Source organism: Amphibalanus amphitrite, unplaced genomic scaffold, assembly GCF_019059575.1.
Source record: "Amphibalanus amphitrite isolate SeventyFive unplaced genomic scaffold, NRLGWU_Aamphi_draft 000003F_arrow, whole genome shotgun sequence".
Lineage (NCBI taxonomy): Eukaryota > Metazoa > Arthropoda > Thecostraca > Balanomorpha > Balanidae > Amphibalanus > Amphibalanus amphitrite.
In genome coordinates this window covers 656231-672045 of record NW_024881500.1, presented here as the reverse complement: position 1 = coordinate 672045, position 15815 = coordinate 656231, and the positions used below count along the sequence as shown (strand labels likewise).

General features: G+C 48.8%; 1 protein-coding gene across 1 annotated transcript; it reads right to left on the bottom strand.

The window, feature by feature from the left end:
• Nucleotides 1–2825: 2825 nt before the first annotated feature.
• On the bottom strand, nt 2826–15376 carry LOC122393850. Its single transcript, XM_043390306.1, has 9 exons — nt 15257–15376; nt 12898–13072; nt 12431–12540; nt 5884–6879; nt 5621–5715; nt 5082–5225; nt 4371–4677; nt 3913–4036; nt 2826–3733 (listed from the first exon to the last, which is right to left on the bottom strand). Exons 1-9 carry the CDS (start codon nt 15299–15301, stop codon nt 3696–3698), a joined length of 2034 nt encoding a protein of 677 aa, XP_043246241.1. The 5' UTR covers nt 15302–15376; the 3' UTR covers nt 2826–3695.
• Between the last annotated feature and the right edge of the window lie 439 nt (nt 15377–15815).

The window sequence follows — 15815 nt, the reverse complement described above, 5'->3', positions numbered from 1 at the left end:
CCAGTTCGTCCCACAAGTCCCAGTTGGTTCAGCCACCTTCCCCAGCAATCTCACCAGCCCCCACTTGATCACACACTGTAAAAATTGCACCCATTGGTAATTTAAATGTAAATAGTTGCACCCATTTAGGGTGCTTAAAATAAGCCGGTACAGGGAGCTGGTTTTTGACATGGATGCTAAACTTTTTTCAAACAGTGCAGCTTGTCCCACTAGTCCCAGTTGGTCCCCCCGGCTGTCCAAGAAATCGTACCAAACTCACCCGATTCCTGCGTTCCATGGTGAAGCTCCTGCTGTACTCCTCCAGTCGTTCTGTCCACTGCTGGCTCCTGTTAGCTCCTGTTGGCTCCTGTAGGCTCCCGTAAGCTCCTGCTCCGACCTCTCCAATCACCAGTGTCCGATCACGACACAAACTTTACTCGCAGTCTGTGGCCCTAACCGACAGCCTCCACTTCTATTATTCGCACGCAAAACCGTCTCTCAGGACGCCCACCCTCGCAGGCTCGCGGTTTAACACTGAACGGGGTCCGGTCTTTGCAGTAAAGCGTACGATCTCCACTGGTCAGCGACTGATCAGGGCCAAACAGCGGCGGATCTTTTCCAGCAGTGGCGGTCAGTTCCGCCGCTAGCGGACCACCGCTTCTCACGCCTCGGTCCGTACTGATGGCATTCAGTCGGTGTGTCTCCCTACATAGAGAGCCGCACCGGGCGCCGGTGGTGACGCCGTGTCGGTGAAACTGGCGCACCTGGCACCACTCTGGCGCATGTCACCGCAGCTGACGCCGCCGATACGACAGATGGTGCGCCTGGGTGGAGATGACCGGTGAGACATTTGGAGATGAGCAGGGAGACATTGGGAGAGATGACCAGGGAGATGAGGAGAGACATCGAAAAGATGAAGCCATGGGAAGAGACGAATGAGACATTGAAAGATGACCAGAGACACAAGCGGAGGGCAGGGTGCTAAGGACTGATGACGGGAGAGACGTTGGGAGATGATAAGTAGCGTGGATTGTGTGTTTTTTAGGGGGAGGGGGAGGTGCAACGTGCAACAGGTGGAAAAATCGTTCAATGATTTTAGAGCACGAAATGTTACGTCCGTTTGTAAAAGTGCATAAAAGGGCGCGTCGCTCACCTTCAAAATTCACCTCATTTCAGTTTATTTTACATGTTTGACAGAAACAAAGGAATAAACGTATGTAATCGTGCATAGGTAGGCATTAGATTTAACCCTCGCCGGACCTATTGGTTTTCTACATACGCGCCGGCCGAGGGGGGGGGGGGGGCGGGTACGACCCCCCCTCGCCGTTTCGCCCCTGGTGGAGCTAGCGCGTCGCGGAAAAAACGAGCGTGTGCGCCGTTACGAGACGCAGAGATTGGTACCCGATTTTAAGGTCCTAGGTCAACCGGTGACCTCTGAGGTCAGGTCAAGTGCCCCAAGGTACGGGTCAGTTTTTGGTGAATAACTTCGCAAAAAACGGCCGCAGAGCGCCGATTTTGGCAGCATCGTGTTTGTCTCGCTCAGGCGCGTCGAATGGTATACTTTTTGTCCGGGTCAGGTCAACTTGGGGTGTTGACCTCAGGTCAAGGTCAGGTCAGCACCCCCAGGTCACGAAGTTGGTCGAAATAGGTCATGTCGCATATCATTCGATTCGGCAGGTCTTCCTGAGTCCATTGGTGGCTTTTCCGACTCGCTAGCTCAATTTGATCAAGAGTTATTGACGAAAAACTAATATGACCTTGATGACGTCATAAATGACGTCACGCAAGGTCAACATTGCAAAAGTGACGCATCTAACCTTGCAAGGAGTGAATAAAATCACGATTCTGTGTGCTTGAGATAGTTGGAGATCGTTCCCGGCGCCAGAATAGCAGTTTTCATTTTTCCCCATTGACTTATAATGGTGAGGTCACGAAAATGACCTGACCTCATATGACCTTTAGGAAAAATCCGAGATATACAAGTTGTGGGACTCATAATGGATACTAGATCCTGCAAGTTTCATTTCCCTGTGACATCTCCTCTGGCAGTGAGGGCGTTGCGAAGTTGCGACATCTGAAGACCGTGCAGAGGTTCACTTATGACGTCATAGGTCAGTGACCTGACCTGACCCAAAAATGCGGTTGGTGTCAAAAGATGCGGCTTGGATCAAAGGTCAGGTATGCCAAGTTTCAGTTCTCTATCGCCAGCGTGTTCGGAGCTATCGCGAAAAAACCCTATGGGGGGGCGGCACCCGCCCCCCCCCCTCGGCCGGCGAGGGTTAAACTAAAATTAAAGCGCTTCTCCAAAATAAAAACAAGACAGACAGAATGGTGTACCACTACCGACGCCGAGACAGAATGGTGTACCGACGCCGCTATCAGCCCTCCGAGGGACACCGGGCTAGTTGGTCTCCGGGACGCCGGGCCACCCCCAAATCCCGTCAGCTGGTGCCCGGTGATGTGGATTGATATGGCGTGTCATTGGTGTGTCATTGGCCCGTGATTTGTATTGTGCTAGATGTGTATTTGAGTGTGCGATGTGTGTCAGCCTGTCGCCGAATCAGCGAGTACGAAGAATGAATTTGTGTAGGCGACGTCAGCTACTTCGGTCATCTGACGCCCCCATAGATCCGCTTTTTTTCTGAATTCGGTGGCGTTGTGGGCTGTGGCGTGAGTAAGAACGTCGGTTAACTACGAACTACGAAGAAAGACAGGGCATGTCGTAATATAAGCGCTGAATGAATAGGTCTTGAGTCGTCTCGGCTAGAGCTTGAGTCGTCTAGAGCATGAGTCGAACTTGAGTCGTGAATTAGTCGTCTTATCTCGAGGTTCGTTCAGCTGAAGGCATTGAGAGGTGCATTTATTGTACAGTGTGCACTGTTGGTATAGGATCTCTATGCACTTATTCGGGTTTGAAAAAAAACGTTTCTGTCAATAATCTGGCACAGCGGTTTTGAAGGCTCAAGAGTCAGGTACAGATGGAGATACATAAACTGTATTCAAACCCTCCATAACATATATTATTTTGTGTCTACTATGTAATAAAAAATAATGCACATGAATACCTTTCGTGTGATAAGAGGAACAAGGTAACCATAAAATACAATACAATCATGCTTAATCCAAGCAAACTTAGTTGTAAATAAATTGCGCAAGATATTGAGTTAAAACTACAGCTCGGCAAGGAGCATCCAGCGTAAAAACATTAAAACAATTTCGCCGCCCTGTGGAGAAAGCCGCTCTGGCGAATTCAGTCTGTACTCTGGGCAGCCCCATCTGCCTACTCTCACTTGCGCGTACGAGCGAGACGACAAATGGGACAGCGTTAACACTCGGCGACGCAGCATCTCAGGAGCGTCCGGACAGGTGGTGAGACGGAGCATGGTGGCAATGTCACGTTCGGAACGAGCGATCATTTCGCTGATACTGGGCCACCGACCACCGTAGACCCTACATAGTTCGAGCTGGAATGACGTGACGTGATCATGTCTACCGGGGTCGGTCACGACACGACCACAAAGCTAATGACCTTTCCCGTTTTTTTTTTTAAGTAGCAGTTTTATCCTCCCCACACTGTCATACATACGCATGCAGACTCGTACCGGTACGTGCACTGTGCGTGTGCAGCTACATCAAAACTATCGCGAAAGATAAATAAATACAATGATTGAGTTACAATGTGCGCGTTTGCGCCATCAGAAGTCCAATCTGGACATCTACAGGCGCGTTGTTTCGATGATCCAGTCCAAGTACTCTGAAAAGAAGGAAACATTTCTTTGATAGCTTATCCTATAGGCTATTCATGTAGCTTGGGACAACGACGCGCTTTACTTTAGTTTAATCACTGCAGAATCGATGCATTGCAATTTGTCAAATGCAAACCCCGGAAGTTTTAAGAACCGCGACAGAAAGAGTGTTTATTTCAGATCTCACCTGAGACCCTGGTGTAGACCCCCGGGCTGCCGGGCTCGGCGCAGCCCTTGCCGAAGCTGACGACGCCGACCATGGTGAAGACGCCGTTCTCGTCCGTCACCGCCAGCGGCCCGCCGCTGTCACCCTGCAGCAGACGACGCAGACGTCTGTCATTCACTTCGCTTGCATGTAGGAGGCTGACAGCTGAGTACAGGTTACATAGAAACGCAAAAACACATGTTTGTATGGGTGGAACTGGACTGGACATGGAGCCGGGTCCAAACGTAAACATCTATTTGGGCAACATACTTGTAAACTGAAGATCGGCCTTGTAGTAAATAAAGGCGAACTAAATAGCGTATTTGGCCACCTACAGTTTGGCATATTTTCTAGGTAGGATTTCTCATTTCTGGAATCTCTCGGTGTGACTGATCTCATGGCAAACTCCTACAAAAATCCTCGTCCCCGCCGCCTCTCACCTGGCACGTGTCCCTGCCGCCCTTGTCCACCCCGGCGCACAGCATGCGGTCGGTGATGCGGAAGATGTGGTGGTAGCTGGCGCGGCAGGCGGCGTTCTCCAGGATGGGCAGCTGCACGTGCAGCAGCGCGGCCGGCGACGAGAACAGTGCCGTGTTGGAGATGCCCCAGCCGGCGACCGAGGCGTGCTGGCCGGCGAAGCAGGCGGGCTGGGCGGCGTCGGCGCCGGAGCAGCGCGCCGTGGGTAGACAGACGGGACGCACCCGGCCGTCCGGCTCCGAGAACAGGTCCGCCATCGAGCGGCGCGTCCTGCACGACATAGGGGGCGGGCGGGTGGTGGGAGGTTCTGGGGTGCTGCTTGGGTGCAGTAATTTATGTTTTAAGTGGACCTCGCGGGATCATTTCGAATTAGGAATGTCATGACGTGCCTAATTTATATACGTTAACATCATTCATTCATTCATTCGGCTTGTATGCACACAGCACAAGTCATATGTGTTTACCTTGTGGCATTAGGTACACGATGATTGAGGATAACGAACACACAGATATGGTAACCACCGAAAATGAATATTCTTACATGTAAAAAGCATATGTTTCATTTTCTGATTTGATGAAACAGCTCGTAAGATTAATAATTTAACAAAACAGCGTTCGCTGGCCATGGATTTGGTAACGTTGAAGATAAACCAGCTCATGAGATTGCCTCGTACTTAAGTATTGCGATGTCGTTAAACTGGGTGGTGTCGTTGTAATCGGGATGGATGGTGATGTTCTCCAGCCTCAGACGGAGCTCGCTGCTGTCCAGGAACCGCTTCCACTTCTTTACCAGCACGCTGACACGCTTTGGCTCCCTCCTGAGGCAGCCGTGAGGATGTAGATGGAGGCGCAAAGCGGTTATTAGCGTGGAGTCGTGGACGGTAGTCGGTAGGTGTAATTGTTGTTACCAATCACTCCGCTTTCGCCTAGCATTTGAGATCAAGCTAATGATACTGGTTTATACGAAGAAAACATTGCTAATTTAACATTTATTCTATTAGTTCTAAAGTACGGATCATTTATTTTTGCTATATTTTTTCCTAGCTATAAGCATACTCTAACGATATTCCGCATGCAAACGGTAGGTATGTAGGTAAGGTATGCATCAGTTGGTTCGGCCACTTCAGTTATGACATGCGGCCGTGTATGTGCCGGCCTCTTAGTTGCATTGTTCTGTTAGCAGACCGCCGAGTGTCGCTGTAGGTGAACTGACCTTCTGACGCAGTGAGCGGCTGTGATTAGGAACCGTTCATTGATGATCGCCGCGCCGCAGAATGGAGTTGAACCAATGCTGCTGGCCACCGCACCCTGAAAGAAAATGAGTGAACATAAAAAAGAACAGGTGGATACATTTCCAATGCAGGCTCGTGCGTGGTCGAAAATTCATCTGATATTCATTCTACGATATTAATGTTTATTTGGTAATGCGGGCTGGAAAAGTTTGGTCAGAGTCATGGCTTACGCCTGGCTACTTACCAGCCAAGGGTAAGCCTTTTCTTTTGCGAGGTCGCCTCCAATGATTCTTGTATTTTGTAACACCTTTCCACATATTTCGCTGTTCAATGACGACTTTTGAAGTTCGGTTGAATAGTCATCCTCTGGTTCCATTTCGTCAGTTTCTACTGGTTCCATATTCGACGTGTTATTTAAAGGTGTTTGGCGTGTTTTTGCTTTTGGTAGTTGTTTTTGCGTCTCCTTTACATTTCGTGCCGGTCCTACCGGTGGAAAAAGTGGTTTATTTTCCGATTCATCGGCAGATAGCAGACCCAGAAGTGGCTTTGTCTCGGTTAGTACTGGACTGCCGGCCGGAAACAGAGGCCGGCTCTGGGCCAGAACGGGTTTCTGCTGGGCAATCAACGGCTTGGAAATAACATTCACGGGACCCTGAGCTACGAACAGCGGCCTGATGCCAAATTCAACTTCCTGGACGAATAATGGCTTCGCTATGGCACCCGCTGCCTGAAATAGCGGCCTGTTTGCTGCTGTCTGGGGGAAGAGAGGTTTTGTCTCCCCAATTATAGCTCCCGTCTCCGGCACCAGTGGCCTATTCTGTACCGCCGGTACTGGTTGACCGAGTGGTCTGTTCTGTACCGCCGGTACTGGCTGCCCGAGCGGTCTGTTCTGTACAGATGGTAACTGTTCACCGAGCAGCAGTCGGTTCTCTGTCGACGCGGGGCCGCTCTCACTGGGCTGAGGTCTCGTCTGAGAGTCCACCGGCTGACGGCTGTCGACCGTCGCAGCGCCCATCTGCTGGGTCACCGTGCCGTCATTTAGGGCTTGAACCATGCACTGCATTCTGCCTCTACCCCGTGTGCGCAGTTCCACTAAAAGCGGTGCGTCGGAGTACACCTCGGGAGACGCGTCCTTATCAAATTTGACGCGCTGATCCTGACCCCGCCGTACTAGCAGAGTATCTTGGTCGGAGAGCTGGTAGTCGGGACAGCTCAGCGTTAGAGATCCTTGCTCCGCAGTCTGAAATACATACAAAAAACGCCATTAGATGTGTGGCAAAAACTGAAAAGTATGTTGTGTGATGACCGCCAGTGGCCTGTTTGCGGATTTTCTATAGAAATATCACTTGCGCTGAGTAATCCAAACGGGACATAGGTCGTTGACATTAGGCGGCTTACGTGACTTGCTGGAAAGTACAGCGACTTATCGCCATCAGCCTTACGACTGCGGCAATTAGTGAACAGCTTGTAAGTATCGCCTGCAGAGCCACATCGGACGGAGGAATGCGTCAACAGCTTAAAGGGAGATTATGACCTTTTTCCACAAAATCTGAGTTAGGACCATTTTCTGACAAAACACAACAAGTTATAATGTAAATTAAAACCATTTTGCTCAATTCGGTACCTTGCCGCAAATATCTCAACTTGAAGTCACGTTAGCGGGGAGCGCTGAAAATGACCGTTGAATAAGTACTTACATCACTTTTTGGTACTTGCATGTAATTTTGTAAAATGAGCGTATTCATTACATTTGATCTTCATCACATCTAGTTAGTTAATGGTCGTCTATAGTGCCTTCAAAAGATATTCATGGTTTGGGGGTGGTTTATGTCTAAATTTACGCAACTATTTTTCCTGTTCATCATCTGTCGCCATATGCTGCTATTTTAGTAGCAACGACTCAATTTTGAATCGGTCCCGCCGACTGCACAATAAAAGAAGATAGATACAACACTTTTGCGGCATCACTGAAAAACTTATGCAGTACTGTTATCAAAATTCTCATAACACCGTTCGACAAACCTGAAGTCTTTTCGAAATAAATATGCTTGTATTTTTCGCTTCAGGCTCTGAGGTCAAAATAATGAATTTCGTAGTCGCAATCGCAAGATTTGGCTGCGTTTCTGGCGCATGCCGTTCATTTGTGGCGCAAAATAATACTTGGAAACAAAGAAGAGTAGGCACTATGTACCCCCGAATTAGAATCTAATTAATTCTAAACCGAATTAACTTTAATTCAAATTAGAATCCTTACAACCAAGCAACGACAAGGCGATAACATAAACAAAAACCCAAGCGTCGCTGTTTGAAACAAAAGCGCCATATACTGCGACTTTTTTATAGAGAAGGACAACGCATTTCGGTGGGTGTTACAAGTACTGCAAGTACTGCTTCTTTTTTGCAAAAATAAAAACCTTTTTCACATACGAAAATGTGCTAGGAAATTTTCATATTTTATAGAAACTACAGTAGAAATAGTATAGATGTCGAGTAATTTTTATTTAAGAAAAAAGAAAGCTCATTATCTCCCTTTAATGTGGTAGCAGTGCTGTATTTTCGCATTCCCAAAATATAAGGCCACTGCGAAATCAACAGAGTCGATTCAAACAAAACCATTGAATATTCCACTGGGCGTCAATTGAAAGCGTCAGTAAAAAGCAATCGTCCATGCAGTTGAGTATTGTTAAAAAAGTAAAGGGGTGATTGCTTTTTATTGACGTTTTCACGGTTCACCTGTAGGAAGGCTGCATCGAATTCGACCCCAAATACATACATATTTGATGCGAATATAGTTGCAAGGTCTCGCTAGAACTTCGATAGCGTCTTTTAGTGTTTGTCTCATGTTGTTTTGACTTTTGTAGCCATGCAACAAAGGCAATAGGCAATAGGCGTGCATATTAATAAAGGCTGATAAGCATCTCAATTAACCCGCGCCCGGCTGGGGGTCCTGGATTTCCACGCCCTGCTGGGGGGGGGGTGTTTGAACACCCCCCCTTGTAACTCGGCTCCTGGGCCACGTAGCGATACGCGGAAGGCGGCGTTCGAAAGAGCGTCAAAAATAATGACGAAATCACTTCGGTCAATTTTTTGGTCAGGTCAAAGGTCAGGTCACCAGAGGTCATTGAAGGCAAAATTTCGCCGATTTCCACGTCGAATATCGAAAATTTCCAAGAAGCCAACAAATAACTCGGGAACCAACAGAGCTACAGCGCCGCGGAAAAGCGCATTCGATAGCCCTATTAACGCCCTTTCTGAGTAATTCTCTCAGATTTGACCTAACGTCAACGGTTTTGCCTGCAGGGGGCAAAAACTGCAAAAATAGCCGATTTTTTTCGGAAACAGTTTTTCGGCAATAACTTTTGACCCAAGCCTTGTACGAGCTTACTTTTACCGGCATCGTGTTCCTCTCGTCAAGACGCATCGAATGAACTATAACTTGACCTTGAAAGGTCAACTTGAAAATTTGACCTCAGGTCAAGGTCATGACCTAACCGGAAGGGGTCATGTTGCATATCAGTCGATCCGTATCGTCGAGCTGAACACATCTAAGGCGTTTTCATCGCTCTAGCATGCCTCTATCAAAAGTTATTTGCGAAAAACTGTTAGATACCATTCGTGACCTAAGATGACCTCAGGGCATAAACAAGGGTCACGGACACCATTTTCATGTTCAGTGTGTCTAAACCACTTGTAATTCAGTGTTTGGGAGTGTTTATAATGTCTTCCGTCCAAAAGAGGCGCATTTCAATTTTCTCCCATTGACTTATAATGGGGAGGTCGCAAAATTGACCTGACCTTAGGTCACCGATATCAAAATTCCGAGATATACATTTCATAGATACTGTTACCCTTATCAATCGCTGAAAGTTTCAAAGCGATCGGTCACTCGGTGTAGCTATGACAGACATTGAAACTTTTTATGAGGTGAGGTCACTTCAAGTGACCTGGTGACCTGACCTTGAATGACCTTGGTCTGAAATTTTCACAACATGTGTAGAATTGATGTATGATAAGGTGTACCAAAAACGGCGGCGCTCCGCGCCGCCGTTTTTGAGATATTCGCAAAAAAACACAAGGGGGGGTGTTCAAACACCCCCCCCCCCAGCAGGGCGCGGGTTAAGCGCAATCTGCCCTCTATCTAGGCTCTCATTTGTTGTGGTTGTTTTGGCGAGTCTGTAATTAAGCGTCGCTATAATGAAAAAGTGATGCAAATGAGCCCGATAATATCCTCCTACAAACAATTGCGTCCAAAAGCCTCCCAGTCTTCAGGCCGCGATGGAGGGACGCGGTCGCCGTCCTGTGGCGCTCCTGTCACTGTTGCTAGTGACGGTCGTCCGTTTGGACACCGTTCTACTGCAGCCGATGCCGTCTAACACCACCGAAATGCTCTCCGAGCCCGTCCTCATGGCGACGGAAGCAACAGCAGCACTCGTTCCGACCCGCCCCTCAGAGAACCTCCCTCGCCTGCCGTCGACCCATCTTCAACTGCTGCGCTCTCGTGAAGTCCAGCTGCCTGCCGTGGCATACTCTTTTGACGACATCACCACTGGATCGCAGAGGTACACCGAGGGCATCCGCTACCTGTTCCTACCGGACACGACTCCCTGCCACTGCCGTCACCGCTGCCTGACGGACGTCCGCTGCATGGGATTCGAGCACCACGTCTCCACCGGCGACTGCAGCCTCACTGATGTCCTCCTACCGGACGGTGGTGGGCGGGTCTCTGCCGGGAGGTGGAGCACCAGCCGGCGCCGCGGGGTCAGCTGGCTGGAGGCGCCGTGCCGGGACGATGCCGACTGCACCCTACTGGTCAGCGGCGCCGTGTGTGGTACGGAGAACAGCTGCGTCTGTCAGGAAGGCTGGAGCGCGGTGACGGAGCTGCTCTGTCGGCCCAACGGACGCTGGGTGGAGAATCTGGCCACCGCCGTGGAGGGGTGGCCGCGGATCGGGGCCACCACAGAGCCGTCGCTGCAGCGCTGTCAGGAAGCGTGCCGCCACACCGTCGACTGTATGGCTGTCGAGTTCGAGACAGAGACCTCTCACTGCCGACGTTACGCGGCTCCCGAGGTGGATACCACTGGAAACGCCCCAGACACTGAATCTGGGCTCCTCGGAACAGAAACTCTGAGTGGCTCTGCAACTGCAACCGAAACTGAATCGGTCACCGGTACAAGCTCGGGAGAAAACACATCGAACGGCAAGGGAACGGGCAAGAACACCACTGGGACCTCTACTGGCCACGAAAACACAACTGGAACCTCTAGTGAAACGGGAACGACAACCACCACCGGTGGTGAACCTCCCTCGACTGGGGTCGTTACCTACGTCTGGGAGCTCCCCACTCCTCCCGCACCTCCGCCTGAAGGGTACACGGCCATCTCTAGACGGTTCCTCCGTCTGTCTCGCGCCGTTCCCGGCGTGTACGCCGCCGCGAGCTGCCTCAATGTCGGAGGAGTCCACCACTCCCCAGACAGCCGGCAGCTGGTCGATGACATTCTGGAGGCGCTGGAGACCGGTCAGTTGGCAGGTTCCTATGGCACTGACATCTCATCGTACCCTGGAGTCGGGGTCGGGGTTCATGAGGCGCTGGATGAGGGACTCTATGTCACAGTCACCGGCACTGAGATCGGCAGCGACTCGCCACTGTGGGCCGCGGGAGAGCCCAGCGGCGCAGAGGGCCAACGGGAATGCTGTTTTTACAACAGAACCTCCGCGGGACTGGACGACTTGTCCTGCAGAACTCGGGTGCCACAGCTCTGCGAGCACATCGGGGAGCACCTGCTGATCGATCTGCTGCCGGGTACAGAAATCCACGATTACGGCGACATGAGCTGGAGAGTCTACGACTTTAACACGGAGAGAGCCTTTCACCGCCTGCTCTACGTGGCCAGCGGCGACATTCTGAGCCCGCTGGAATTCACTGAGATCCGCGTGGGATCTCACCCGTTCGACAGGAGTGACGTCCTGTCGGCCCTGTGTTTCAGGGAGAGGGGTCCGCTCGTGGACCGCTGGTTCTCCAGGATCCTGCGGTGCCCGGAACCCCTCGTCGGTCGGTACCTCCACGTGGGACAGATGCCAGGCGACATCGCACGCTGGTATCATATCGCTGTGTTCGACAATTGAGAGATCAATTTCCAAATCAACAGTTTTTTGAACTTGTTAATGTGTTCTAACTATCAAGAAACCGAGACACACGAAGCTCGTGAGTTCAGAGCAATTTGACGTTCTCACTCTTTTGAGTCCCTCGTAAGGCATTGCACTCTGAATACATACTTGTAGGTATTCAGCGTCTGTACTTTTGAAGAAAAAATTGGCAGGTATATGTTGTGACTGGAATATTTTTAGCTTGAAACCATTTCATGACATCGAGAATATAAGCCTCATCGACGATTATAATATATGATAGGACTTTGGATAACATCTGAATTACACTTGCAAGCCTGCTTCCAGAATTGACTGTTTTTGGCTGGATTTCCTCCACAAATGAACTCAAATTCGATGCTATAGGATGTGATGTATTCGAAAATAGGAGTTGCTTGTTTGCTGTACTGTACCGACTCTTGATCATAATACATTTGATTAATTTACGAGTGGTTAAGATATTGAGAATCAAGCGGTATAAGGCAATCGTTAATCAGTTAAGTAGAACATCGCTAGCAATGGCTTTGAGTTTCTAGGGCTAGAAGTTATTCATCCTCCTATCGCGCATTGGTCGTGGAATAGGTATTACATATGTATATAAGGCAGGAATGCAACTATTGTACTTGGACCAATGCCCCATTTGTGCTTACCGTGAACAGCCATGATGTCCAGACACGTGGGCTGTAGTCTTCGGGGTAGTTTGGTGATGAAAAGGTGACACTTACACCCGGAGCCAGCTCGAAACGACCGCTGCTTGGTACTGAAAGGTAGAGCGACATTTATTCAGCTGATAATTTCTGTTTTGTTTCCTTTCAGAAAACAGGTCCATCTCATACTGAACATTTACCACTTGATTTACTTCTAGGCATTGCTCGAGCAAAGGTAGAATGTTATTGCATAGTGACAATTCTAGCTCCCTTCTTTGTTTTTCAGTCTCATTTGATAATTATTTATTGTTTCTTGCTAGTGGATGCGCAATTAGGTACTCCATTATATTTTACGGCGACCCTCATAAGCTGCATACGAATCAAGCGTTTTCTGCTTCTATTTAAGCTTATCTCTGTCGTAAGAAATTTTCCCACCCATCGTTTTCCTGTTGGCATTTTCCATAACTTACGGTCAGAGTCTGCATCGACATACTGCAGCGGGGTCCGCCGCAGACGGAAAGGGGTCATGAACCTCCGACTGTGTATAGAGGCGTCTGGCAGTCCAGCTTCAGATGATGATGACCCAGAGGCTCCGACCTCGGGTACCGCCAGCAGCACGAGCACGCCCAGCAGCACGGCAATGGTCTGAGAGAGCTCAACAGGAGTCGGTGTCAGCCAAGATTCTTACAGATGTGTCAGCAGGCTGTGGTGTCACGCCGAGCGCAGTGATGAAAATAATGAATAGTTTAATTTTTGAATACCTGCCAAGTTTTATATCGAGCTAGTGATTTCGTCGTGTTGGGCAATAGCTGATAAGGCGGAAACAGTGCCGTTCTTATCTGTATCTCGTCCTCACTTGAAGTATTTCTTCCTATTTGGATTGAAAATGGTTGTCCCTTTTAATCGAAGGGGAAGATAGGTGGAAAAGATAAAAGATGTCAAAAAGCTCTGATAAGCTACGCACAATACATCACTAAGTCAATCATGGCACAGTGAAAACAACAAACATTCGGGAACGAAGAGCTAATGCTTCCACGCCTCGGAATGGTCCGGGATACGTTTGTGTGCGCGCCTGCAGTCTCCAGTGCGATGCGGCACAGCATGCTTGACCGGGCGACGCCGACGCTGGCACCCGAGAACAACACCAAGTCACCTTTTCGTCTTATTTCGCATTCACATAAATTGCAGAATTAAAACATTTGGTGCTACGACCTATTGAGAATGTGCTTGAAACACATACTTCTGTCCTTCCTGAATCTTAAACTTGTGTATCCAACCTCAACTTCCGCTGTTTTGCAGGAGTTGTGAAAGTGATCTAGTCGAAGCAATTATTTTGGTCTTAGGCACCGTTGAAGAGTGTTTATATCGTCTGAATAGTCGATACATTAACCCGCGCGGGGCTGGGGTCTCCAGCCGAACGCGCGGGGCTGGGGGGGGGGGTAAATTTTACCCCCCCCCCCCTCCTGTTATCTCCCGAACTAATGGTCCGATTTGGAAAATTCAAACGCCAGTCGAAAGCTCTCATCACGAACTACTAAAAACATGTACTTAATTTAAAGTTTGAGGTCAAGGTCAAGGTCAGGTCAAGGGTACAAATTGCAAGTTTCTACAGTATCGGCCTTGCACCGTAGTTGCCGAAGAATGGAGTCATGGACTGAGACTGATCGCCCAAAACGTGTTCTTAGGCTACCAAGACAATATTCGTTGCATACAATATCATTCAGAGGTCAAGGTCAAGGTCAGGTCAGGTCAGGTCAGGTCACCAAAAAACAAAATATAGAAAAGGGCATGTGCGACACATGTTTTATGGGTCATTTTACTCATAGAATTCAATAGGCACACTCAATAAGTGATATGGACCACCTCTGGATGAATTTCAGGTCGAGGTCAGGTCAAGGTCAGGTCAAGTGAGGTCAAATTTTGAAGTTGGTTGTTAAGGCCTAAAAAGGTGTCTATCTGATGCAGTTTTTCACGGCGAATCGAATGGTGCTATTTTTGTTTCCGTACGAGGTCTAGAACTTCCAAAAAAGTCATTTTTCAAAACATTTGTGTGTCGTGACGTCATAAAATTTTGAATAACTCCCACATTTTTGAACCGATTCTTCTAAAATTTGGTATGTAGGTGCACATAGACCACTTCTCTGACATATATTCCGGTTTTTTCGATAGACTCAAAGTTTTGGATTTTATAATGATTTTCCCAAAAAAGTCAGTTTTTTTTTTAAAAATTTAGGCCAAAATCCAAAATTTTCAAAAAACCGAGATAGCCATTTGATAGACAAAGTAAAATTACGTATAACTTTTTTGTTACGTCTTGATTCCTTTAAAAATGAAGATGTTAGCGGCGTTTGAACTTTTGCCGTGTTTTGAGGCGAAAATGGCGAACATGACGTCACTAAAACGTCAATTTCTCAAAAATTTTCCGACGGATTTCGCTCAAATTTTCAGGGAACGTGTCAAATTGATGTAAGAAAAGGTACTGAAAGTTTGGCGGCGCTGCGCGCCGCCGTTTTTGAGATATCGCAAAAATTCGCGAGGGGGGTAGAATTTACCCCCCCCAGCCCCGCGCGGGTTAAAGCATATAATGTTTGCCACCAGCACAACTATGAGGTTTATATGCGTCGATGATGATGATGAGCATTAAATGTAGCATTACGCTCTTTTTTTTAAACTCTTTAATAGGTCGTTACAGTGCTATTATGCAGTGCATGGGCCAGAAAAGTCTAACAAAGCTACAAAAATTTAAGTGAAATAAGTACAAGCATACATACGCCTTGCATCGTCATATCCTATGAAATTATATCTCTCCAGTCTCCACCCAGCACTTACCTGAGAAGCGAGTAGAGGCGGCGGAGCGTTCACTCCGGGTCCCATGGCCGTTCGTTTGGCTGCGAGGCCCACTTTGCGACTGCGGCTGTCGGACCGAACACCATCTCTCTGACCCCTGCGAGCCCCGACTCCGGCGGACGGGTCGGATTGAGGGCGGGTCAGACAAGTTCCACGAGGGCTCAGCCACCGGGCTGTCACAGAAGCTGCATAAATTTCCAGCCGCCACCGGAGCAGAGCGAGTTTCCGTAACCGCAGGTCATGAGGCGCGCTATATGATCCCGACCGGCCGGTCGGCAGTGATCCCGCTATCGGACAAATCGCGACCAGACAGACCGCAGGTCAATGAGGTGCACCGCTGCTGACGGAAAGGCTTACGGACGGGTGATCATTTTTAGGTGTACCGTAGCTGTCATCTGTCTGATTTGGATGAAGGGCTCTGGCAACTTGCCACGATTTCTCCTATTAGCTTCTGTTAAAAAGGAAGTTGTTAACCCTATTAGTGGCAGGGGGGGGGGGGGTTGTTTTTATCCACCCCTCAGGTTTTTCGGCAATATCTCCG